This window comes from Pipistrellus hanaki (assembly GCF_964339955.1).
Source record: "Pipistrellus hanaki genome assembly, chromosome: 2".
Classification (NCBI taxonomy): domain Eukaryota; kingdom Metazoa; phylum Chordata; class Mammalia; order Chiroptera; family Vespertilionidae; genus Pipistrellus; species Pipistrellus hanaki.
The window spans coordinates 154,833,392-154,860,320 of record NC_140504.1 but is presented as its reverse complement, the minus strand read 5'-3'; the positions used below and the strand labels follow the sequence as shown (position 1 = coordinate 154,860,320).

The 26,929-nt window shown below is 37.8% G+C and overlaps 1 protein-coding gene across 1 annotated transcript in view; it reads left to right on the top strand.

Annotated features, from left to right (window-relative positions):
• IL23R (interleukin 23 receptor) overlaps window positions 1-25,902 on the top strand; it is a gene marked incomplete at its 3' end in the record, with an annotated part of 70,699 nt that extends 44,797 nt beyond the window's left edge. Inside the window, exons 7-11 of the mRNA XM_084875620.1 lie at window positions 1,550-1,706; window positions 14,518-14,607; window positions 17,286-17,391; window positions 20,592-20,682; window positions 25,249-25,902. Of these exons, the coding sequence (XP_084731746.1) occupies window positions 1,550-1,706; window positions 14,518-14,607; window positions 17,286-17,391; window positions 20,592-20,682; window positions 25,249-25,902 (1,098 nt within the window). The remainder of the gene's footprint in view (window positions 1-1,549; window positions 1,707-14,517; window positions 14,608-17,285; window positions 17,392-20,591; window positions 20,683-25,248) is intronic.
• Window positions 25,903-26,929: the final 1,027 nt, after the last annotated feature.

Below are 26,929 nucleotides of genomic sequence, written 5' to 3'. Positions count from 1 at the left end.
TTTGGCACAAATAAAATGTCTCCTGGAACACAGTTGACCTCAGGAGTCACCAGTCATGTTTACATAGCAGAAAATTCCAATAGCCATTGGTAGAGACATGACTTATGGAAACTCTGAATAATATCTTTCAAGGAGCATGACATCCCCAATATAGATATTTTTCATATATTTTATGTTTTCAATGCATTGCAAATTTTAAAGATTTATGTTAAGATTTTTTTTTTAAAGATTGAGTTTTAACAGAAGAATCCTTAAGTGAGGTTGCTCTTTAAAAAAAAAAAAAAAATCTTGATAGTTTCAACTTTCTCTTTCATGAGTGTTTAGAAACTGTTTTCTCCCAGCTGCTACATAAATGCATTTTTAGACTTACTTTATGTCTACCTTTTAATCATGCTTCACTTTTTCAGTAAATCCCTTATCACAACATACAACGGTGCTGTATAAATGATTTCTCTCTCCCATCTAAAGCAGCTTCTTTGGGGGGTCATTTTTCATTACGTTTTGTAGCAGGTTGCAGTGCTCCAGAAAATGATTTTTAAGTTTATACCTCTGCTATTTTCTTGCTTATCTTCCTTTGGATTTTTACAGTTCAACTTTCTTAAATGTTTCATTTTATTTTCTCACTCATACATATACATAACAGGTCTTACAGAATCTGCATAAATTTGCAATAAGGACCAATTTAACAGTTTAGCTTATGAGTGATTTTTTCTAAAAATCATCATTAGCAAGTGAAATTATATCCAACTGCAGAGAGAGAAAACTGAAATCAAACAATTGCTATTAGGTCTCCATTTCTTCTACCCCATTATAATCAGCTGTTTCAAAATGAAGAATATATTACATTTGGACTTTCTTGAAATTTAAAATCTTGAGACAGTTATCAAATACAATGTGTCCTTCATTTTAAAACAAAAAATATTTTTTATTGATTTCAGAGAGAGAAAGGGAGAGAGAGAGAAAGAGATAGAAACACCAATGATGAGAGCGAATCATTGACTGGCTGCCTCCTGCACACCCCACACTGGGGATTGAGCCTGGAACCCACAAGCTGGCATGTGCCCTGACTGGGAATCAACTGTGACATCCTGATTCACAGGTAGATACTCAATAACTGAGTCACACCGGCTGGGCTATACTTCACTTTTAATGTTAAATAGCATGTATTTAATTATTTATGGCCATGTTTTACCTAACCTACCCTATTCCTCTTTGTTTTCCCACACTCTGGAAGAGTGCCTGAAATACAATAGGTACTCCATGCATTTCTGCTAAATTGAATAATAGTTTTAAAAACACCTTCTATTGCCAAAACCGGTTTGGCTCAGTGGATAGAGCGTAACCCTGCAGACTAAAAGGTCCCAGGTTTGATCCCGGTCAGGGCACATCCCCAGTAGGGAGTGTGCAGGAGGCAGCTGATCGATGTTTCTAACTCTCTATCCCTCTCCCTTCCTCTCTGTAAAAAAAAATCAATAAAATATATTTTTAAAAAATAAAAATAAATAAAAGCATATTCTGTCATTTCATTATTGTTATTTATCCTTTTTAGGTTAAGGAATTTGATACCAATTTTACTTATGTGCAACAGTCAACATTTTATTTGGAGCCAAATACCAAATATGTATTTCAAGTGAGATGTCGAGAAACAGGTAAAAGCTACTGGCAGTCCTGGAGTTCACCCTTTTTTCATAAAACACCTGAAACAGGTGAGTGTATCTATATATTTAATCTTTTAGGCTTTTCTTTTGACCTCTATCTCTCTTCTAATTATATACTTTTTTTTTTTTTCTTCTTGATGTCTATCAAAATTGACAAAAGAATTCTAGGGCCGGTGGTAATACTCTCATTGTCATTTTGCTTTGATTTTTGTGAAGGCTGATTATAATTTATGTAATGGTTCTTGAACATTCCTGGGCCTAAAAACCAGTGCAAACCACCTGGTGTGCATGTTCACCGTCCCCCCTTCACAGGTCTCGGGTAGCAGGGGTGTGGGGGATGCTCAAGCATCAGCATTGCTTACAAACATCCTGGGTGATTGTGAGTCAGGTAATAACCTAAGACCTTATTTTGAAAAAAGACATTATTTAGAGTTACATTCAATTCTTTATGTCAATCTGATAAAAATACAAAAACTGACACAAGTCAAATCATATTGATTACCTACTATATGCAAAACAAGCTGAAAGAGTTAAAGCACTTAAATATGAAATTAATTCTCTTCTCAATAAAATTAAGCTAAGCTGTTGTTTAGATATTTCTCTGCTCTTAATATTATTAGTTTAATATTCTAATTACACATCATTTTATAAAATCTTAGCTAAATAGACTTCAATTGTAAGCACATAATAAAATGAACCTATTGTAATTATCAAAGTATTTCATAATTGCCCCATTATCCTGAAGATGTCTCTCTAGTATAGGTAGCTTATGCACTAGATCTAATTTTTTCTTTTCAGAACAGAAAAACTTAATTATAATCTCACTATTGTTAATATCATCTTTATTATAAGATATCATCTTTAATTGTGTTTTATGTTTTCAAAGCAGTTTAATATTCATTATAAATATTGGTGACCAACAATCAGCATATAGAGAAAGTCAAGACCCAAGGACTGGGTTAAAAGTTCTTTTGGCGCCCCCTAAAGCCCATATTTCAGAAACACATTTGAAAAAATCATAAATTTTTTAAAATTATGATTGATATACATTATTATATTAGTTTCAGATGTTCACTTCAGTGATTAGATATTATATAACTTACTAAGTGATCATCTGATAAATTTCACACTCTATGACACCATACATACTTACTAAAATTTTATTGATTATATTCCCTATGCTGTACTTTAGGGGTGTCGAACTCAATCAGAGAAGGGGCCAAAATCTAAAATCCAGCCTAAATCGCGCGCCGAATGGTTTACTGAACAGTCATAAACTGACAATGTCATAAACTGACAGCGGAGTGCAGTGATGACAGCGCGGTGCGGGCCACATTGCAAGGCCTGGCGGGCTGGATTTGGCCCGCGGGCCTTGTGTTTGACACATGTGCTGTACTTTATATCGCCATGATTATTCTGTAACAACCAATTTGTACTTTTTAATCCCTTCACCTTTTTTCCCCATCCCCCCCAACTCTCCCTTCCATTTGGCAACTGTCAAAATGTTCTCTGTATCTATGAATCTGTTTCTGTTCTGCTTGTTCAATTATTTTGTGTTGTGTTTTTTTTTTAGAATCATTTGCTGGTAAATATGTATTTACTGTAATTTTATTGCTCATAATTTTGATCTTTTTTTTCCTTCTTCTTAAAGAAGACCCTTTAACATTTCATATAACAACTGGTTTAGTGGTGATGAGTACCTTTAACTTTTTCTTACATGAGGAGCTCTTTATCTGCCTCCCATTCTAAATGATAGCTTTATTGAGTAGAGTAATCTGTTGTAAGATCCTTGTTCTTCATCACTTTGAATATTTCTTGCCACTCTCTTTTGGCCTGCAAAGTTTGTTGAGAAATCAGCTGGCAGTGTTTATGGGAGCTCCTTTGTAGGTAACTAACTGCTTTTCTCCTGCTGCTTTTAAGATTCTCTCTTTTTCTTTAATCTTTTTCATTTTAACTATGATGTGCCTTGGTATGGGCCACTTTGGGGTCATCTTATTAGGGACTCTCTGCATGTACTTGATTTATAGTTCCTTCACCAAGTTGGGGAAGTTTTCTGTTACTTTTTCAAATAGATTTTCAATTTCTTCCTCTCTCTGTTTTTCATCCAGTACCCCATGATGTGAATGCTGGTATGCTTAAAGTTATCCCAGAAACTCTTGACACTACCTTCATTTTTTTGGATTCTTTTTTTTCTTTTTCTGTTCTAATTGGGTGTTTTTTTGCTTCCTTATATTACAAGTCACTGATTTTCTCAGCTTCCTTTACTCTACCATTGATTTTCTATAAATAATTCATTTCAGTTAATGTATTCTTCATTTATGAAGTTCTCACTAAATTCATTGAGCATCCTTATAAACTGTTTTGAATTCTGCATCTAGCATAGGCTTGTCTCCATTTGGTTTAGTTCTTTTTCTGGAGGTTTGTTCTCTTCTTATTGGCTCAAGAGTTAAGCACATTTTAAGATGCTTGTTGAAAATTGTCAAATTAGTCATTAGTAAATCTTTAGTGTCAGTTGCTTTTTAAAAGAATTCATGAAAAGATACTCATTTAGTCACTCATGTTCATTTGGACTCTACCAGGCACCAGGCACTTGCTAGATACTTGTAGAACCTCAGTGAGCAGAGATAAAGATCCCTTAATTCTAGAGAAGACAGTGAATAAAAAAGCATAACAAAACATTAAATTACATAGCACTGTGAATAAAGATATAACTAAAAACAGTAAGAATGAAACCTCATTTTTTAAAAATATATTTTATTGATTCTTTTCAGAGAGGAAGAGAGAGGGATAGAGAGTTAGAAACATCTATGAGAGAGTATCATCAATCAGCTGCCTCTTGCACACCCCCTGCTGGGGATGTGCCCACAACCAAGGTACATGCCCTTGACCGGAATTGAACCCAGGACCTTTCAGTCTGCAGGCCGACGCTCTATCCACTGAGCCAAACCAGTTTCGGCAAGAATGAAACCTCATAACTGAAGTTTCCATTATTTCACAATTGAAAAAAATAATTCCTATTTCTTTAGTTAATCAACTTGCTTGATAATAGGGCTTTTTGAGCAGCCAAACTTTCCCAATAATTAAAAGTTTATTTACATATGAAGAAACACAGGCCAGGCAGTAATGCTCCCTCTAGGCAGGAACTTCCTATTTTGTTTTCTGAAATTATATGTGGATAACTGAACTGATTAATCTCAAAACAATGTGTTTTTCCCAGGCCTATAACTTCCTAAGTGGAAGTTTGTAAGCCAGCCTGCTCATTGTTTTTGTGCACAGCTTGGAAATACTAGAAGGAATACCCCTCGAAAGTGGAGTGAGAGTTAATAATCTTGTTGATTAACCTGTAATCTAATTCCCGCTCTGCTTTCTCCTGCCTCCATGTACATTTCTTTATTCATTTTAAAAACCTGCAAAACTGTTATTCTCAGGAACTTTTGAGATCTTGCTCCCTGGCACATGTTTAACTCAAATAAACTCTTATGAAAATTCTAAAACAATAACAACAGCACACAAGAAAACAAACACACATACACACACACACACACACACACACAAACACATAAACACACATGTGTGTTTTCAAAATCCTGCTCAGATGACACTGCAGGGCAAAACAATGAAGCAGGTATGGCCTCTAACATTCTTCTCTATCACTTTTCCTCTGGATACTGCCTTTCCTTAACCTTTGAAAGCTTGGTCTCCAAAAGAAACCAAACAAACTCATTTATTGCGAGGGTTAAATGATTGATTATTCTTTTTTCTTTCCTCAGAGTATTTAGACTTTACTGGAAAACAAAGCCTTACAATAAAAAAGAAAAAACAAGAAATCAATCTCAGAATATAATATCAGGCTTTCGCAAACACACAGGATAAGTTTCTCTGGGTTAGAAACTCATGTTTTTCTTTCTTTCTTTTTTTTTTATAATATATTTTATTGATTTTTTACAGAGAGGAAGGGAGAGAAATAGAGAGCTAGAAACATCGATGAGAGAGAAATATCGACCAGCTGCCTCTTGCACGCCCCCTACTGGGGATGTGCCCGCAACCAATGTACATGCCCTTGACCAGAATCGAACCCGGGACCTTTCAGTCCGCAGATCGACGCTCTACCACTGAACCCAACCGGTTTCGGCAGAAACTCATGTTTTCCTATGCTGGTATAATAGGAAAGCTTAATTAACTGACTGAATGCAGGGTGACTTCAGGACAATCCATAATAATAAAAGCAGAATATGCTAATGAGATAGGACAGCTGAATGACCTTCCGGGCATTCTTCCAAATGTACCCAGGGCTGTGAAGGCCAAGACACTTTCAAGAATTTCGTGCACCAGGCCTCTAGTAAATAATAATAGCTAACGTTTATTGGATGCTCTCTCTGTGTTGGGCACTATTTATCATTTTACATATGAATTGCCCTTTATTCATCACTATAAGAGTGTAATTATTATTCCAATTGTGCAGATGAAAAAGATAAGAGACACAGGGAAATTGCAAGTTTTATCAACTGTTATAAAGCTGGTAAATGGTAGAGCCAGGGCCTACCACAGGCTGTGGGTTCTAGCACCTGCACGACAGCTCTGCTGTCTCCTTTCCAGGAGATGTAGGAGGGCCCTGTGTCAGCCACCGAACCAAATCCTCCTCCACACATTAGCTAATGCCAACAGCACTTCATTGTAAGTGTCATGTTTGTTATGAAAATGCAAACACATGAGAAAAGAGTGAACCATAATTTAATATAAAATATTTCTACTTTGCCATGAATACAGGTGTGGTAGCAGTCTTGGGTTAAGGTGATGAGAATGAAACTGCAGGACTCCAGGAACCTTGGGATAGGGTAGTCTGAGGTGAGGAAAAGTTGGCTTTGGTCAAGACAGGCCCACTACAGGACAATCTGTGTTGTTCTAGCTGGTCTTGATTCAGTGAAGGGTCTAGAACAGTGCTTCCCAGAGTGAGGTCTGCTTGGGAAATTAATTCACAATCAGATTCCTAAGCTTCTAGCCAAGTGATACTTCTGCAGTAAAGTGTAAGAACCACTGCACCTAGAGCTTAGACACTCCTCCTAAGAGGGACAAGTGTCTCAAACAACAGTGTTGGGTGTGAGCAGGATATGCAGACAGAACTGAGCAGAATTAAATAATGCATTAAAAAGACTGTACACCACTATCAAGTGAGGTTTATTCCTGGGATGCAAAAATGGTTCAACATGCCCAGGCGACATAGCTCAGAGGTTGAGTGTCGACCTATAAACCAAGAGGTCATGGTTCGATTGCCTGTCAGGACGTATTCCTAGGTTGGGGCCTTAATCCCCAATGTGGGGCGTTCAGGAAGCAGCCGATCAATGGTTCTCTCTGATCATTGATGTTTCTCTCTCTTTCTCTCCCTTCCTCTCTGAAATCAATAAAAATAAAAATAAACAAAAAAGAATGATTCATCATATGCAAATCAATAAATGTGATAGACCATATTAATAAAATGAATAAAATCATATGATTGTGTTAATAGGTGCTGAAAAAGCTTTTGACAAAATTCGACATTCTTTCATGGTAAAAGCTCTCAACGAATTGTGTATACAAGGAATGTAGTTCAATATAATACAGGTCATTTATGACAAACCCACAGCTAACATTATACTCAATAATAAAACGCTAAAAGCTCCATCAGGAGCAAGACAAGGATGTCCATCCTCATCACTTCTATTAACACAGTATTAGAAGTCTAATGTGAGGTTTCAGCTGAGGCTCTGAGAGCCACTGAGGGCTGCTGAAGTTAGAGCTTCTTGACCACCAACCTGGGGAGCTGTAAAAATTCCTGCTGTCCCTAGCAGGACAGAAAGAGCCCCAGAGGGGAAAAGATAATTTGTCAGCATAGAAAACCAACACGGAAAATGTGAAAGTCAATTCTCTAAATTCACTACCGCTGAAGTAAAAAAGGTGAAAAGAGGACTTGCAGGCAGGAGTGTTTTCAATGCTGTCCTTTGTAAAGAAGAAAAGGCGCCGGCTTTGTAATCTCTTTAAGGACAAGTCACAGGCTGGAGGGAAGGGCAGTCACATTTCATAATGACTAATTAACTTGCTTGGATTGCTATTTGCAGTAGAAAAGTTTCCCAGAGAAATCATAATATTCTTTTTAATTTTTTGACAATTCTCCAAAGGAAGGCAAGTATGAGCAAGATATTAAACCACATTGTATTTTGTTCCCACAAAACACTATTGGTTGTTGTATTACCAATGACTCATAAAGATTCTCATTAAATTTTCAGGACTTTTAGGGACTAAAAAGTAAAAAAAATGTTATATTAGTGCAACTAAATATAGGTGATATTAAATATCACAAAATAAGGGGGTGGTTAATATTCTATTAACACATAGAATGTAGTTTTCTTATATTTTTATTGATTTCAGAGAGGAAGATAGAGGGAGAGAGAAATAGAAACATCATTAATCAGCTGTCTCCTGCACACCCCCTACTGGGGAATGAACCGGTTACCTGGGCAGGTGCCCTAACTGGGAATTGAACCATGACCTCCTGGTTCATAGGAAAACCACTTAGCCATACTGACTGGGCAGAATGTACTTTTCAAAAAGTCTGCAGTTTGTAAGTAGAGATTTCTGATTCATTCATATTGAGATGGATTATAAATTTGTAGATTCATATTTACTAAACTGGGTTAAACAGGTACACAATGTTCCTTAAGAGACTGATCATTTTAGACTCTTCATCTACATTTATTTCTTCTTCTTCTAATAAACCACCAGAGTTCTGTAGAATTATAAAAATAAATTTAAAAAACCCTTAAAAAATGCTTCACCATCTGAGGTTTGCTACCAACTGATAGAGGTTAAAAATTATGCTTTTCCACGAGGAAGTAATAATCTCTTGTATTAGTATCCTGTTGCTGGAGTAACAAGTTATCACAAACATAGTAGCTTAGAACAATTCAAATTTATTATTTTATAGTTCGGGAGGTGAGAAATCCAAAATCAGTATCATCGGGTTAAAAACAAAGTATCAGCAGGGCTGTGTTATTTCTGGAGACTTTTTAAAAAATATATATATTTTATTGATTTTTTACAGAGAGGAAGAGAGAGGGATAGAGAGTTAGAAACATCGATGAGAGAGCATCATCAATCAGCTGCCTCTTGCACACTTCCTACTGAGGATGTGCCCACAACTCAGGTACATGCCCTTGACCGGAATCAAATCCGGGACCTTTCAGTCCACAGGCCGACACTCTATCCACTGAGCCAAACTGGTTTCGGCATACTTCTGGAGGCTTTAACAGAGATCAGTGTCATTGCCTTTTCCAGATTCTAGAGGCTGCTTGCATTTCTTGGCTTAAAGCCAGAAGCATAGCATTTCCCTGACTCTCCTGGCTTCTTTTTATAAAGCCCTGTGATTTCACTGGGCCCACCCTTATAATCTAAGATAATTTCCCCATCTCAAGTCCCTTTTTGCAATAAAAGGTAACCTACTCAAAGGTTCTGGGGGTTAGGATGTGGACATCTTTGGGGGATCATTATTTGTCCAGCTATGTCTTCTCACCTATGCACCCACTACCTACCATTGCAATGTCTTCTCTTCATTGTGGAAGTGCAAGCAAAAGAAATCGAATCTGGTTCTCTTGAGGAGAAAGAGAATTATTAGGAAGATAGAAATTAGGAGAAAAGCTGGCAAAATGGTCACAAGCAAGATCCAAGGGACATTAGAGCCAGAACCACAGCCAAATATTTGGCCTCAGGAACTGCCAGCCCTGTGCTCTGTGAACTGCCAGCCTCAGAAGAACTTTGGCATCAGAAGAACTGCCAGCCCTGTGCTGCTGTCACCAGACCTTGGCTATAGCTGCTGCACCCATATTGGATTCCTAATGATTTCCTGGAGTTGTGTGTCCTGTGCAAGTTGGGGAAGAGGGCATCTGATGAGCTAGGCTTAGGTCATCTGCTCAAATGAATCAGTGCTGAATGAGGCTTCCACAGTGGCAAGCCCTACCTGCCTCTTACTTATTTTAAGATGCCCACAAAGAAGTATGTCCCGGTGCTGGGCAACTACGAAAATGGCAAATATTCACTAGACTCTTCAGACTCAAGAAGTAGGTACATGCTGTGCCTGAGAGCAAGGCTGCACTTCTGAAGAATCTTAAATCACTGAGTAAAACTTGGAAGTTGCTCATTTCTACATATAAAGTTATGCTACACTTTGACATCAGACCTTCACCTCTATGTGGTCTTCACTTAAGAAAATGTCCTGGGTGGCTGTTGCTTTTAACCTTTCCCTCTTCTTACTCTTTTTCTTTAACAATATGAGTGTCATACATATATTCATTACCTTCTTCTCCCTCTATGTATAAAGAACTTACAGGCTAGGAATATAGGCATGAAGATAATCTCTGGAATATGTCTAGGCACACCCTTCTATCCTTAATATACAGGATGACACTGTAACCCATGAGATGATTCATTGTTTGACTTGTTTTTCAAGATGTGGTAATTAATTTGTTCTGACATATCCTTTTCTCTGCCTTGGGCATTTGGTGCCTGTTTGATATGTCTGGCCATTGCTTTTTCTTTGCCAATGGCATGAACTAGAGTCAAATCTCTACCCATCGACCTATAATGTTGAATTCCAACTGTGGAGCTAAAAGTTCTCTGGGGAGATAATGCTTAAATACTGTGAAGCAGCTGAGCTTATTAGGAGGAGATTAGAAAGAAACCAAAAAGGGATGTTTATGTTTTCAGAAAAGAAGGGTTGAAAAAAATTCCAATAATTTGAAAAACATACCCTTTGTCTCTTTTTATATGACTCCTTTTTCCCCCTTAAATATCTAGAACCTTCTGAGAGAACTGTCTATAAAGGTCCTTGTGTCAGCTCTAGTCAAAGCCTTTGTGATGCAGACCTTGGTTAGCGTTGATAGCAAGATTGGCAAGGGAAAAAGTAAATAAAGGAACCTTATAAAGGCCCATAACCTTTGACCCAATAATTCCATCTATAGAAATCTAGTCTCAGGAAATAAACAGAGATATGGAAAAACAGTTTGTGTACAATGATATTTATCCAAAAGCTAATTATAATAGTAAGGATTTGGAATGCAGCCTAAAAGTTCAATAATAGCAGTAGCAAACACTAAACTTTTAATTTGCGTAAGGCACGGTACTAAGTGAATTATATGAACTATCTCATCAAATCTCACAAGTGAGGTCCTATGATTATCCAATTTTATAAATGAAGAAACTGAGCCACAGAGAGGTTAAGCAACTTAGCCAGGGCCATGCAACTCCAAGTGGTGGATCCAGACTTGAAGTGAGTTTGTCTGAATTCAGAGCTGGTGTCTGATACCATCACCATTCCTCAATAGGGGAATGACTAAACAAATACAGTAGCAACATGATGAAATATTACATTGTCATTACTAGGATGGTTTTGTACAATTTTTAATAAAACGAGGAAATGTTCATGATATAATATTTAATGAAAAAACAAATATAAAACAATATTTTCTTTTCTATACTCATACTTTTCAAGCAGCCTACAAGTAGTATGCGTTGTTTGTATAATAAAGGAAAATAGCTGGTTTTCAGAAAAAAATAATTCTTGGCTTGAATGTTCTATGAATCAGTGCTGAATGGGTTAGCCCAACCATAGCCCATTGTGCTGGGGTTCAGAGCCCTAACGGCCAGCCAGGCAGCTCTACCACACTGTGGCCAGCGCCCGGAGGAGCAATGGCTAAGTCTCAGCATGGGAGAGGCTGCTCTCAGGGCTGGCTGAGCCTCCCCATCCCGAACCACCCTGCAGCAGAAGTGAGGTGATTAACAAATGGGGTCAGGGACCAGCAGCACTGTCAGAACTGGATGAAGATTTTCATTCTGCAACTTCTACCTGTGTGACTTTGGGAAAGTCATTTATCCTTTTTCATACCTTTGTTTCCTCATCCATAAAATAAGGACAATAGCAGTATACACCTGATGAAATTGTTGTTGAGGGTGAAATGAGAGGAGATAGGCAAAATGTAGCACATCACCTGGAACATAACTACTACTCAATAAACGGTCACTTAAAAGGAATAACAAAGCACCCTTTGCCCCTTGGTGGACGGGGTAGGAAGAAGGGCTGAGGAGATTGATTTGACATCACCCATAAGAAACAGATGGAATACATTATTGCTAAAACCAAATCCTTTTCAGCAGATTTGATTACATTATGCTGGTATTTGAGAGCCAAAATAAATAAATAAATAAATAAAAATGTTATGTTATGTTTCTAGTTTTGGCCAAGTATAACAAACTACATTTTTTTTTTATTTGAAAACACTGTACTTTTCCTATAAACACACTGTCTTCTATAAAATTAACTCTAGTATCCAATGTCAGTGAACATAAGTTATATAAAAATGTCTTTATCAAAGTAGAGATAATTTGGGTTTTCTAAATATAATCAAGTATGTACTGTGAGAGTAATAGGCTTAATTTAATATTCTGTTGCAGGGACAGAATTATCTCATTATGGATACGACACGGCAGACATTAAATAAATAATAAAAATGCCACGAGGCTTTTCTGGCACATTAGGCAATACACTGATGATTACAGCTGATATAGTTTTTCAGTCATAAAAGCTTTGTGTGCAGATCATTCTGTGTTTGTAAATGTTTTTGTATGTTAAAATACTTGAAAATATAAATTATTAATAGTAGGTTATGGGGATGGATTAGAGGTGGTTCTTTTTCTCTCCTTTTTATTTTCCCTGTTAAAATTATTTTCTCTTATAGTTACTGCTTTTATAATGAAAAACGATTAAGTATTATTTAAGGAATGACCTAAACACTTGGTGGCGGTATGCCACGAAGAATATAGTCTATATGACTTCATTGCAGTCCTACACTTAAAATTTTTACTATTGGCTTGATTTCTTCTACAACGTTCTTGTTTAAAACTTGTTTTACTTCAGCTATCAAATTCTTTGTGAAATTGCTCTCTGATAATTAAGCCTCTTTTTAAAATTACTTTAATTAATCTAATTTAAATGAACGAACCTTGTAGATTTGAAACTATGATATCAAAGGACCCAAGAGGAAGACCGTGTTTATTCTTTATTAGGGCTAATAAAGACCTAGTATGGAAATTATTGTTATATGAAGCAAATCATAGGCTTAGAACCATTTTCAGGATTGTCTTCTATCAGCTGGGTGAATAGTGTCCTTGAAGTCACCTCTGACAGCTTTTAATGATCAGTTTCATTGTCAACTAACCACCTGTACTTATACAAAAGGATTACATTGACCTGTGTTAAAATCCAACAGCAATATATATTCTTAAATATCAATGCTAATTTTAAAATAACAAAAATGGAAGGAAAAAAATCCAGCAACATATGCTATAAACCCACGGTTTTGCTATATTGAAAATTGTATCACATGTTAATGTTATATTTCTTTAAAATTTCAAATTAATGTAGACGCAGACTCCTGCATGGGCTCCCCTGAGAATGAACAGAAGCTTATAAAATACTAATTTATAATGAATTTGAATGAATCTGGCTGTTGGGCATGGGGCATAACCTTGCTCCCTCACAGTTTGATGGAACCACATACTTGGAAACAAAAGACTTAATGAAGCATTGAGAAGCCGAAGGGAATTTCTGATTTGTCACAATGTACAGTGGAACATTCCCCCTTGCTGTGGAGAATCCAGAATAATAATAAAAAAAAAACAGGAAAGATCTTTTGGCTTTTCTAATGTTTTCATCTTCTAAAGCGCCTTACCCATTGTTCTTAGAAAACTGCTCTTCAATGGAGCGTGTGCTGGCGCCCAGATCAGCCCTTTTCGAACATTTCCAAAGACCCACAGGAACCTTTGTGTTGGAACACTATGATATTTTTTTCTCAAAGAGAGGTGTCTGGGCCATGTAGCTTGTTTTATTCAAATGTGTGATGTCTCTATGGCAGCTAAGGACACCTCAAGTTGTGATGCCCCCTGGCTCCAAAGTACTTTTTTAAAAAGAAGAATTTGAACTCTGGAATCAGAATGAGTAATTGGGGCTTGAGGCACACCTGGGGATCCAGGGCTTAGAATCATGTTCACTGTTCTCTTCTGTCAGCTGGAGAATCGTGTCCTTAAAGTCACCTCTGGCAGCTTTTAATTATCAGGAGGGAAGGGATGGCTAAGGAAGCTCCAGGACTCTTGAGTTCAGACTTGAAAGCGCGTTGGAAGCCAAGGTGGCTCACCCCACCCGGGGCCGAGGCTTTCATTAATAGTGTCCTGACAACCTTTATGACTAGCTTGGGCTGCCCAAGATTCATGCCAGTGGGAAGGAGCAGGGGGAGGTCATTAATGGCATTCCTCCCCTGTGTTACAACCTCAGAGTGTCTGCTCATCAAAACTGGGCTTCTTCTATGGTGGCTAGAGGCTCTTCACTGACAGCAGCTCACAGATTGTGCAAAGGCAAAAGGGACACATGTTGGAGGCTCGTAAGGAAGCCTCAATTTTATTGCATCGCCTATTGGAAGGACTAGAGACCAGTTATTGTACATTTTTTTCTAGCTCAGTGAAAGCAATAAAGCTCCTTGGTATTTGTTGCCTAGAAGCCTCATCAAATTAGCAGACACACCTTGAAGTGTTACAAACCCTAAGTAGTTTCTATGTTTTTTGGCTGTTTTTTTTTTTCTTCCTTTTTTTTTTTTGGATTTACCCAGTTAAATAAAAAGAAGAAAGTACACAGTTGAAGGCCTTTGCTTTTATTCCATCATTGAAACCTTTTAAAGTTACTGATTCACTTTAATCATCTCCAAACAAGTAAGGAAACTCTTAGGAAATTGGGTAATCTGAGTGTAAGATATAAGAAGCTAATGCTATTTTCTTTGTCTTTAAGTTCCCCCGGTCACACTGAAATCATTCCAACATGACACTCAGAATTCTGGGCTTCTAGTAGCTTCCGTTTTTAAAGGACACCTTACTTCTGGTAAGAAAATGCAATTTGGGTTTTTATAGTGGTTTTTAACTAATCATTTATTTGAATTCTCCATATTAAAAAAAAATGTGTCAGGCATACATTTCTTGATAAGAAGATTGCCCATATGCTTTCTAGGAAAAGAATAAATAAAGATATCCTTAAAATAGAATTTAAGGAGTGGTGAATGTAGATGGATTTTACCAGATTTTGCTCTGTGTTGAATATGTTTTCATTCTAATTGGTGCTACGGCTCAAGACCCCAAAATGTTTTTCTAAAACATTTCCATTATTTCAGTGTCTACCATTGTATTATGAGTTTTATATACATCATCTTTTTAAATCTTCAAAATAGCCTGGTGAAACAAGGGTTACATCTATTTTTTATGGTTGGGAACACTAAAGTTCAGGGAGGTTGAGAAACTTGTGCAACTTCACATTAAGTGACAGACTAAAATTCAAATCCTAGTTCTCAAATTCAGAAATCTGTCTCTCGTACACTCAAGACCTTATTTTATTTGTTAGTATGACTCAAGGTTTTTCATCGATGAGCAAAGCTAAATATTTTAGGCATACAAAGATATTAGATCAGGTTGTAGATTGTGCAACGGGCAAATACAACTCTAAATAGAAATTTAAAATTGAAAAACTTTAGGCATGACTATTTCACTACTGACCGTGGGTAGACAATTTATCTCCTTGCATAGAAACCTAACAGGAATAGCATAAGAATTTTTGCAGATTATATTAACATTTTGGGGACTTTTGTTTACTTATTTAACAAACACTTATTAGGCAACTACTATGTGCCAGGCACTGCTCTGGGTGCTGGGAAGTCAGCAGTGAAAAAAGCGAACAAAGCTCCTGTGATTTGTTGTTGTTGATCTTCATCCGAGGCTTTTTTTTCATTGATTTTCAGAGAAAGTGGAAAGTGGAGTGGGAGTGGGGCGGGGAGAGTGGGAGAGAGAGAGGAGAGAGGTCACTGTGACAGAGATATATCGACTAATTGCTTCCCTTAGGCACCCACCCAGGCTGGGGATTGAACCTACAACCCTGCTTTTGGCTGGGAATTGAACCTGTGACCCTTGGGTCCACAGGCCGACACTCTTAACAACTGAGCAACACTGGCTAGGCTGAAAGTCCTCTGTCTTCACAGAGTTTCTATTCTAGATAGATGTGGGGCGGTATGTGTGTGTGTGTGTGTGTGTGTGTGTGTGTGTGTGTGTGTGTGATGATGATGATGAAGAAAACAACAAGAAGAATCAAGTCAGGTGGTGGTACATGATATAAAGAAACATGAAGCAAGGTACGAGCATTCTGAATTTGTACATGTGAATCAATTATAAAGGCAAGTGCCTAGGTTCAGTATAGAATCGTAATTACAGATGCCTACACAGACCCGAACTATCTCTGTGGGAATTGTGGAGGCTAGGAACTCATGGCAGCTCTATTAGGTATTATTACCTCTACTTTAAGGAAAAGGATACTTGAGCTTCAGCAAGTTTATAATTATGCCCTGAGGTTAGAGAGCTGATAAGTGGCAGAGTCCATTTCAAACCCAGGCATCTCAGGTCACTCTGCTTTATCCTTGGTCCCCTTTGCCCATCTGATGTTAATGTGGGGATTCTCTATCCTCCTCCAGGCACGAATGCCCAAGGGTATGTGGCAGTCAGTATCTTCTGTTAGTTGCATGAAATCTTCAGCGATTGTGTTTTAGTCCTAGGAAAACACTAATTTCATCTTCCACTGGCACTTTGGAGTAATCTAAGCCCCTGACATCCAGTTGGCTTTAGGAGAGGAGCTGCAAGAGTGTGGCAGGTGCAGCTGGGAAATAACTAGAGAAGGACCGATACCGTGTCTGCCACGTGATAAGTATCTGATATACATTTGCCAAAGGGAGAGAGGAAGAGGGATGGGATGAAGGTTAATAAACTCCCAGTGTGATAAGTCATTTCTCGATTACAGCCTATATTTAGAGATAGAAAAATGGAGAAAGTATGATGATCTTGGTAGGTAACACATATTGGACATATTATACTAATTAGTTAAAGATTTCAGGGGGTTAATTCAACTTCAAAATGTGAGAAAAGGTAGCATTGTTTTTAAAATAAAATGTGAGTACAAGATGTATAACAATTTAATTTTTTTTTATTATTACATGTAGTATTCTAAGTAGAGTGAATGCTCTTTCTCAGCAGAAAAAAAAATCATGAACAATCAATTTTGAAGAATGGTGACAAGTTGTATATAACTTCTGTTTCACACAAAAGATTAAAAAGCGCACACAACAAAACCTCAGTTGTAATTATGGCCAGCTTTAGACTCTGTTACAAGCAATTGAGAATTCTAACTTGTGTCAGAAAAGCCAAATGGGATTCATCACTAAACTTTTTAATATAAAATATGCACGCACAAGCTCAGAAGAATGTGTAATGCTGACTACATTTGCTAGAGTTGCACTTCTAGGAACTTGCTGACATCAGGTATATGCAACCCACTGTTCTCAAACCAAAAGTATCATCATGCAGTTTGCCAGGGCAGTCACCTTGGAGTGAGAGGTAAAGATCAATTTTGTTTCCCCCTTTCCCTTTTCCTTTGAGATCAACGACCTTCGCTTTGAGGAGAGAACAATGATTCTGAGATTGCATGGACACTGATGCCTAGCTGAAATTATTTTTCTTTCCTCTCAGACAACAGGCAACAAGACATTGGCCTTTTATCAGGAATGGTGTCCTTCACTGCTGTGTTGTCCATTCTTTCTTTGATTGGGATATTTAACAAGTCACTCCGAACGGGGTAGGTTTTCACGGAATTTCTATTTTCTCATTTAGACCATAAATTTGTACCACCAAAATGTAGTTTATTCAGTTATTTACAAGAAAAATCCATCAGCAGTTTTATTCAGAGAAAAGAAAAACAAAAGGAACAGTTATGCCAAGCTCTTTACAAATGTCACTCATTTAATCCTCACAGTGACCCTGCCAGAAGAGATCTATGGCCTAACTTATACACAAGGTTTACAGAGGTTAAGTGGTCAGCCCAGTGTCACTAAGCACTAGCCAGGAGTCCAGACCTGGCTGATCTCAAAGCCCATGATCTCTTTCACTACACAGCCTTCTCACTGTGCCCTCAAGTTTATCTACAGTTCCTGAATTCTTTTATTTTTATTTATTTTATTATTTATTTATTTTTTTACAAAGAGGAAGGGAGAGAGATAGAGAGTCAGAAACATCAATGAGAAAGAAACCTCGATCAGCTGCATACTGCACACCCCCCACCAGGGATGTGCCCGCAACCAAGGTACATGCCCTTGACCGGAATCGAATCTGGGACCCCTCAGTCCGCAGGCCAACGCTCTATCCACTGAGCCAAACCAGTCTTGGCTCTTTTCTTTAAAAAAAAAAAAAAAAAAATACATATATATATATATATATATATATATATATATATATATATATATTTTTTTTTTTTTTTTTTTTTTTGCATTGGTTTCAGAGAGAAAGGGAGAGAGGAAGAGAGATAGAAACATCAATGATGAGAGAAAATCATTAATCGGCTGCCTCCTGCACGCTCCTTACTGGGGATCAAGCCCACAACTGGGACATGTGCCCTGATCAGGAATCGACCCGTAACCTTCTGGTTCATAGGTTAATGCTCAACCACTGAGCCACAACAGCCAGGCAACACCTGGATTCTTTAGAGTGGTTAAGTCACATCATAACCTGCCTTGAATTCTACCCAAACATGCTCCCTGAATCAGTGTGAAGAGAAGTGTGGCACCATCACTGGATACCAATTGTGTTAGTGTTCTTCTTGGTCTTCTCCAATAATTTACCCCCTTTATGGTATTAGTATAAAGATCTACACTTCATAATTTAAACATGAGGCTTTGAGGAAAGCAGTGCCTTAAATTTTCTAAATTTTGCTAGATGTATGGAATACATATTTCTAATATGTTGTTTCCTGTGGCAGTCTTCCAGTGCATCAATGACACACACATTTTAACACATATGACTGTGCTAATTGGCATTGATTCTCTCTTTTTTGCCATCACTTGTTTAATGAGATAAACTTTCTTTTTCTTAAACTTATAATCAAAACACAGTAGAAAGATTTAGAATGAGCTATTCTACATAAAGTATACTAGTGATTTTTAAAATGTATGTAGCCTTTTTCCTCAGAAATTAAGTATTTAAATTACACATTAATAAACATACCCCTTGTATCTTGGGCAAATGAGTATAGAATTTTATTTTTAGTTGTTTTAAAATATACTCCATTACAAAGCCCATTTGAAGTATTTTAATATTCAAATTTATACCACATACAAATATTAATATTTGTGTTATCCGAGAAGTCTATGTTAGTGTGAAATTTTAAATAACAGTAAATTTGCTACTTATCAATAGAATAACCTAAGAGTTAGCTTTCTGTTGATAATGACAAGAAAATAGGACAATTTTTTGCCAATTTAATTACTTAAATATGTATTTTTAAAAAGATAAAACAACAAGAGATGATTCCAATAAACTATTGTACATATTAGCAGATACTGTTATCTATAATAATAAAAGGAAAATATGCAAATTAGACCAGACAGCTGAATGACTTTCTGGATGACCTTCTAGAGATGAACCCAGGGCTGTGAGGGCTGAGCCCCTTGCACGAATTTCATGCATTGGCCCTCTAGTTTACTATAATGATATGTTACTTATATAAGCCTTATTTCAGAAATAGAACTGGAAAACAGAGAATAAAACATTTTAAATAACAAAACTAAGAGTGGAGATTATATATATATATATATATATATATATATATATATATATATATATCCTTACTATATCAGCAGCTGTTTAAAAACTTTTCTACAATAGCATGAATTTACTAATTTGGTCTAATTTTAGGTACAGAAAGAGAGTGTAAATTAGTAAAAAAGCTGAATCATGAAACACTACATAAATGTGTAAGGAAATTATTTTTACCCTACAGTTCAAGATAAAATTGGGCTAGCAAAGTACTTTTAGATATTTTGGTCGTTACTTCTCTGTTTTATAATTAAAACCATAAAGTCCTACATACAGGATTTTTTTTTTTAGCATTAAAAGAAAAATGTTACTAAAAGTCCGTAGAGATGCTGCTTAAACAGATTAACAAATCTGATCTGTTGTTAATGGTTGCACTGTTAACATGGGAAAGTGTACCATAGATCAGTTTAGTCTCTTCTAAGTTCCTGGTACAATCTTTTTCTCAAATCAATTTTTACTATAAATGCAGAAAATGCTTCCCACATAGTGGCAGTGCCAAGGGATAGCTTTGGAGAAGGAGTGGATTGTACATACACAGCTTCTCCCTCTTCTTTCCGTCACCCCACCCCAGTGATCCGGAATAAGTACACAGGCTAAATAAAAAATGGCATTCTCACTGTGTCACAGTACTGTAAGAGAGTTTCCCAGTCCCCCTATTCCATCCACATAAAGGAAGTGTGAACCACCACTATCATCTCAACCCTATCTGGAATCATTAAAACTTCAGAATTAGAGAAGCTTGAATTAAATGGTTTTATTATATAATATTTTCTTCTTTAATATTTTTCTGTGGTTATAGTCACCTTGGAATGTTCTACAAAATATCCCTTAAGTTTTCCAAATTTTTCCACACTGAGATCTCCTGCTCATCATGCTTTGCCATATTTAACATATGTACAGTTTTCACTTCCACAGTGGTTCTCCCACTTACTTTGAATCTAGTGTGAGTGTTTTGAAATGTTCCTGCTCATTAGAGAGAAGCAGAGTAATAGAGAGAAGAGAAAAATTCCTACAGACATTGAATCAACTTCCCACTTAACTACTTAAAGAGATGGAAATCTTAGCTCCTGCTTCAGAAAAGTTTAATTTTATTATCCATTCTACTGTAGTTGATTTCCTAATCTCCCATAGGATTGCCTACATCAATCCTATAGTAAAATGCTTCTAATGTGCATTTTTGTTTTTTAGCATTAAAAGAAGAATGTTATTGCTAATACCAAAATGGCTTCATGAAGACATTCCTAGTATGAAGAACAGTAATGCTGTGAAAATGCTACAGGTAACTAAACACCATCAAATAAAAACTAAATGGCAGCTGTGTCCATGAGTGCAGTTCAATAGAGTAGAATTTCCATTTCAATAAATAAATGTGTGTGTACATATAAGCATAACTATATAAGCATATGTAGAAATAAACTAATACATATTTCAAATCATACTTAAGAGATGAGAGAATGGAATTAGGAAAAGAAAAGAGAGACAGAACAACAAAAACACAATGCTATTCAATGTGATGAAAGAAGAAGAGAATAGCCAAAGAACATATATGCATAGACACAGACAACAATGTGTTTAGGGCCAGAGGAATGAGAGGGTGGTGTGGGTGGAGGGGGGAGGAAGAGGGGGAATAGAAGACATCTGTAATAATGTCAACAATATAAAGAAAGAAGAAAGTAAAAGGGAGGGAGGAAGGGAGGGAGGGAGGGAGGGAGGGAGGGAGGGAGGGAGGGAGGGAGGGAGGGAGGGAGGGAGGGAGGGAGGGAGGGAAGGAGGGAGGGAGGGAGAGAGAGAGAGAGAGAGAGAGAGAGAGAGAGAGAGAGAGAGAGAGAGAGAGAGAGAGAGAGAGAGAAAGTGAAGTGAAAGATTGTGAATTAGGTGTCAGAGTCACTTGATGGCCATGCAATTGGTAGGTGTGTTCAGGGACCAAAAAAAGAGGACAAAAGGTTCAATTGAATGAGCCTCACAGACCCAAAGGAGTTTTCATTTACAGAAGCAGGTGGAGCCCAAGGGGGACACCAGTTCACTCCTGAGACCCAGTGGAATTTGAGAAAATAAATGTGTGAGGACTGTGGGAGAAGGTATCACTGGGGTGGGTAGGTGGGGGGGAGGGGGTCAGGTTTCCACTTCAGCAAAGTCGAGAAGGTGAGCCAGAAGATCTTGAGGACATAAGGGCCTTTTCTGGTTATGAAGGAACTGTTGATGATTATGAGTGAAGGGAAGGAATCTGCTGTGTGTGCTCCTACTTTCCAGCACTCTGGCTTGGCCATCAAGAGGCTCAAAACCTAGTCAATGGGACAGACACATCATCCAAGCATTACGATGCAGTGATGTAAGAGCAGTGATAGAAATAAGATGAAACATGACAAGAGTGTATTGAAAGGTGAATAGGAATTGCTCAGAAGATACAGAGAACATCCAAAATAAAGAGGACAACATGAGCAAAGGCACAAAGGGAGAGGAGCATGCTGGGTACTGCTTTAGCAAAAGGCTTTACATGAGGTAAAATACTGGAATGGTGAGATGAGATCACAAAAAGTCTTACAGTTATGGAACTTCATTCTGTTGACAGATTGTTTTCAAAGTTTAATAAAATTTGTATTTTTAGCTTAGAAACCCTGTGTTCAAATGATGTGAGGAAGATGAGTATTTGTAAAACAAATAAAATGGCTCTATTTGGAGCTTCAACAAGCAAGCCTGTTAATCAATTCCTTCCCCATATCTCTAAGGCAAACGTTTTCAGCCTTGGTTACTTATTTGAATCCTGGCCCATTCCAGGATCTCTGGGGACAGGGGGAGGGGAGAATGGGTCTGGGGAGACCCAGGCAACAGTATTTTTCAAAGCCTCCTAAATGATTCCAACTTTATGGTCAATGTTGAGAACACTATAGAGGGGTTAAAAACTACTGCTAAAGACCATGAGGAGCCAGTGGGAGTTTTCAATTGAAATAGACATGGTCCTAGAAAAAAGGCAGATTTAGAGGGGTCAGAGTAATGAGCACAGTGAGGTGTGGAGAAAATGTCAATAAGCAAGAATCCATAGTGCTGACTCATTTGTAGAGGGTTTATAACATAAGGAATAAAATGAGTCCATGGAGTGACATAGTCTGGAGGTTCAGTTGAGAAGTGGATAGAGAGGAGGAAGTGGTGATCCTAGTCTGGAGGTTCAGTTGAGAAGTGGATAGAGAGGAGGAAGTGGGGCTTAAGAGTGGAAACATCTTTTGATGAGTATTGTCAAGAAGGGAATGCAAGAAAGGGTCTATGCTGACATGTGGTCAGCTTTCAAATAGTTGTGTAATGAATAAATAAAAGTAACTCCAGAGGAGTGTGCAGTCAGAAGCATGTTTGTACTAAATTGGACAGGATTGGAGAAGGATTATTACAGAGAGAGGGGAACGTGATTGAACAAGACTGAAGAAGAAGAAGGGAGGAGATGGTCTAAATTAGGGGTGTCGAACTCAATCAGAGAAGGGGCCAAAATCTAAAATCCAGCCTAAATCGCGGGCCGAATGGTTTACTGAACAGTCATAAACTGACAATGTCATAAACTGACAGCGGAGTGCAGTGATGACAGCGCGGTGCAGGCCACATTGCAAGGCCTGGCGGGCTGGATTTGGCCCGCGGGCCTTGTGTTTGACACATGTGGTCTAAATAAAGAAAAGAGGTGGAAAGTCCACCCTGAGCAAAAGGAGGGATCTTTATCTCTGGATACAGGAAATAGAGAAAGGGCTTGGATGGCTGACAGTGAAAGAGTGATCTAAACAACTGAACCCAATTGAATGAAAGACAAATATACATTCACCAAATTACAGATAACAAATGCTTTAGTCTTGATATTCATTCCACTTAGTAGTGCTATTTTGCTTCCCTATTACCTGTACTAGGGAATTGGGGACTTTTACGCCTCAAAAAAAGGTCTCTGTTCCCTCGTGATCAAATCCTCTTCCTCCTTTATGGCCCTCACTCTGGAATAGTTCCATTGGTCTCTTGTGTCCTTCATTGTGATTTGACTCCCACCCACTTTCTCACTCAATTGCTAGCCTAAAGTGGGGAAACACCTCCTTCCCCAGAACACAGCCACCTTGCATTCTTAGTTTCTGTAGTGTCTAGTTCCTTTGACTTCATCTGTCCTTTATAGTGATTCTCCCTTATCCTCTGTTTTGCTTTTCCCGTTGTCAGTTATCTGCAGTCCAAACATATGAAATGGAAAATTCCAGAAATAAGCAATTCATAAGTTTTAAATTGTGCCAATTCTGAGCATTTGTCCAGTGAATCCAAACTATTATACACTACCTTCCCATTAGTCACATGGTGGCCATCTCGGTTGTCAGATTGACTGAAGTGTTATTCCAATGTTTGTGTTCAAATAACCCTTATTTTATTTAATAACTAGAGGCCTGGTGCATGAAATTCATGCATAGATAGGGTCCCTAGGCCTAGTCAGCGATAAGACCAATCAGTGGGGTAACAGGCAGGGAGATAAGAAGGCCCCTGCTGGCACCCACCTTGGCTGGCCTGGTGCCACCCGTTCACCGGCCCCACCCCCCACCATCACTGCTGCTGTCAGTTGCCTCCCTCTGTGGGGTGACCAAAGGGAATGAGCACAGTGAGGTGTGGAGCACAGTGAGGGGTGACCAGAGGGAATGAGCACAGTGATCAGGGGGCCCCCTCTGGCACCCGCTTTGGCTGGCCTGGGGCCTGCAGGCTAGGTGGTCAGTGTGCATCATAGTGACTGGTCATTCCACCAGTCGTTCTGCCGTTTGGTCAATTTGCATATTAGGCTTTTATTATATAGGATGGCCCCAAAGCACAAGAGTAGTGAAGCTGGAAAATTAGATATCCAAAGAGAAGCCATAAAGTGTATGTATGTATAGAAAAAAAAAAAAAACATAGTATATACAGTCATCTTCTGCCTAATGATGAAATATATTCTGAGAAATGTGTTGTTAGACAATTTTGTCCTAGTGCAAACATCACGGAGTGCACTTCCATAGTGGTACAGCCTACTACAACATAGGCTATATGGTAGGCTGTATGGTCCTAGGCTACAAGCATGTATTGTATATTGTGTTACTGCACGAAACAACACAAGATTAAATCAAGCATGTGAAAAATGATTTAATCAACAGAACTTTATCGCATCAGGGATTAGGGCATCGATGCATGCATTTTGGAGGGACACAAATATTTAGTCCATAGCAGAAGCTATAATTTTGCAATTGTGTTGGGTGGAAGCTACTCGTCCTGGGAAGCCAGCCATCAGCTGGAAAACCTTGAGACCTTTTCTCACCCAGAAGAATGATGAGCTTTTATATAAATAAAAATTTTCATCTACCTTTCTGCTTACCTCAGATGTGTCTGAATTGCAAGCAGCTGCACACCTTTAGAAACTCAACTCAAAACACTTCTTACAACCTTTGTCTCAAATGGAAGTGAAATAGGATTCTCTCCCTACCCTAGTTTTTCATTTAATAAGCCAAATATTTTCTTGTAGTAAGGTTCCATAATATTGAAAGATATTCCAACATATTTCAAAATCCAAATTTTAAAAAGCCATGAAACAATATGCAGAATGCTTTCTCTTTAAACATTTTAAACCAAGACAGATACTTAAGACATGGATTATTTTTACTTTTCCTTTCCTATATTCTCCTCAAGGGAGAATTTAATAAAGGCTTGGAATCAAGCAGGGTAACAAAGGAGAAAATCCTATAGGAAGACAAACAATATGAGAAACAGGAGAGGGAAAGGAAAGCTGAGGAAAATTCGAATTCCAGTCCTTATCCAGTTATCCAGCTGGCCCCTTTAAATGTCTTTTGCAAATTAAAATAATGCTTTTTCTTCCCAGGAAAAGAGTGAATTTATGAATAATAATTCCAGCGAACAGGTCCTATATGTTGATCCAGTGATGACAGAGATAGAAATCTTTCTCCAAGAAGAACACAAGCCCATGGACCGCAAGAAAGGAAACAATACAGGAGCCCTGGAGACAGCAGAGTGCCTGCAAAAGTCCCTGCTCACCGGTACCACAGTTGTGTATATTCCTGACATCAACACGGGGTATAAACCCCAGGTTTCCAATTTTCTCACCGAGGAAGGCCATTTCAGCAATGATGATGAAACCGAAGCCTCCGCTCTCAAACCAACAGTTGATTCCTTAGACTTGGAAAAAAATGCCCTTTTTAAAAAATACCCTAAGTTTGCTCTTTCTGTCTCAAGTATGCATTCCCTAAACAATACACTATTTCTTGAAGAATTAAGCCTCATTTTAAATCAAGGAGAATGCAATCCTTCTGACATGCAAAACTCGACAGAGGAGGAAACCACCCTGCTTTTGGGACATGCTTCCCCCCGTGAAACTCTTCCAGAGCAGACCCTGCTGCCCGACGAATTTGTCTCCTGTTTGGGGATCATGAATGAGGAGTTGCCATCTAGTAATTCTTATTTCCCACAAAATGTTTTGGAAAACTGCTTCAATAGGATGTCACTCTTGAAAAAGTAGAGCTGTGTAGTCAAAATTAATGTGAGAAAGCTGCCTTGCAGTCTGAAGTTGAATTTCCCCCTCAACCTAAATCTAATTCTGCCCTATTTAAAAAAAAAAAAAAATTAGAGAATTAAGATCCAAAGATGGAACATACTTTATGGTCACAAAAGAAGTAGCAATATTAGGGACACCTCCAGTATTTTTCAAAAAGAATCAACGATATCTTTTTCATGTTCCCTCATTGCCAGGCACAGAACAGCTCTCTCTGTTGTAGGAAGGATAAAATAATACAAAGTATATGGTAGTGAAGTAAATGCTGAAAATAGTTATTTAAAACCAAGACATTAATATTAGCTTGCAAGGGGAGAAGCAAGTTTAATTTTCACTTTCTTGCTTATAATTATCTTGAGTAGATAAAAGCATAGCCCACAACAACAAAATAAGCAAAGGACAGAAACAGAGGAGCAACTAATTAGCATGTTTGCTGTACTATTTTTTCTATTTAGATGTTAGATATTTGATCTTTCCTTATTTTGATTATAGACTAAGGAAGTTATAAAACAATGATGTGTGGAAATCATGCGATTGCTGTCTTCATTTAAATCAAGAGATAGCATTCTTCTCCTGTGGCATAGTCAGTGTATTAATTACACAATAGTAGAATTAATGAGGATCATCAAGGTGTAATTTTTTTCAGATTCATGTCAGAAAATTACTATTAATACAGATATATGTCTAAATACTTGCCACCCCTTCCATTGCTTCCTATGCTATGTCTCCTGTAGACATCACTAATCACTACATGCCTTTTGCTAAGCCCTAAGGTGACCTTAAAGTCAATCATCTTGACACAGTGCTTGTAATGGCCACAATCAATAATGGCTGCCAACCAGGTCAATATTGAAAGGTAAGTGATCTTCAAAATATGAAATGCATATTTTAGGCTGAGAATAGGTACCCAGCAGACTTCTCTATTGTGATTTATTTTTATGGTCAAGGGGAACACTTTTTTAATGATCAGAACAATTTGGAAACAGGGTATCTT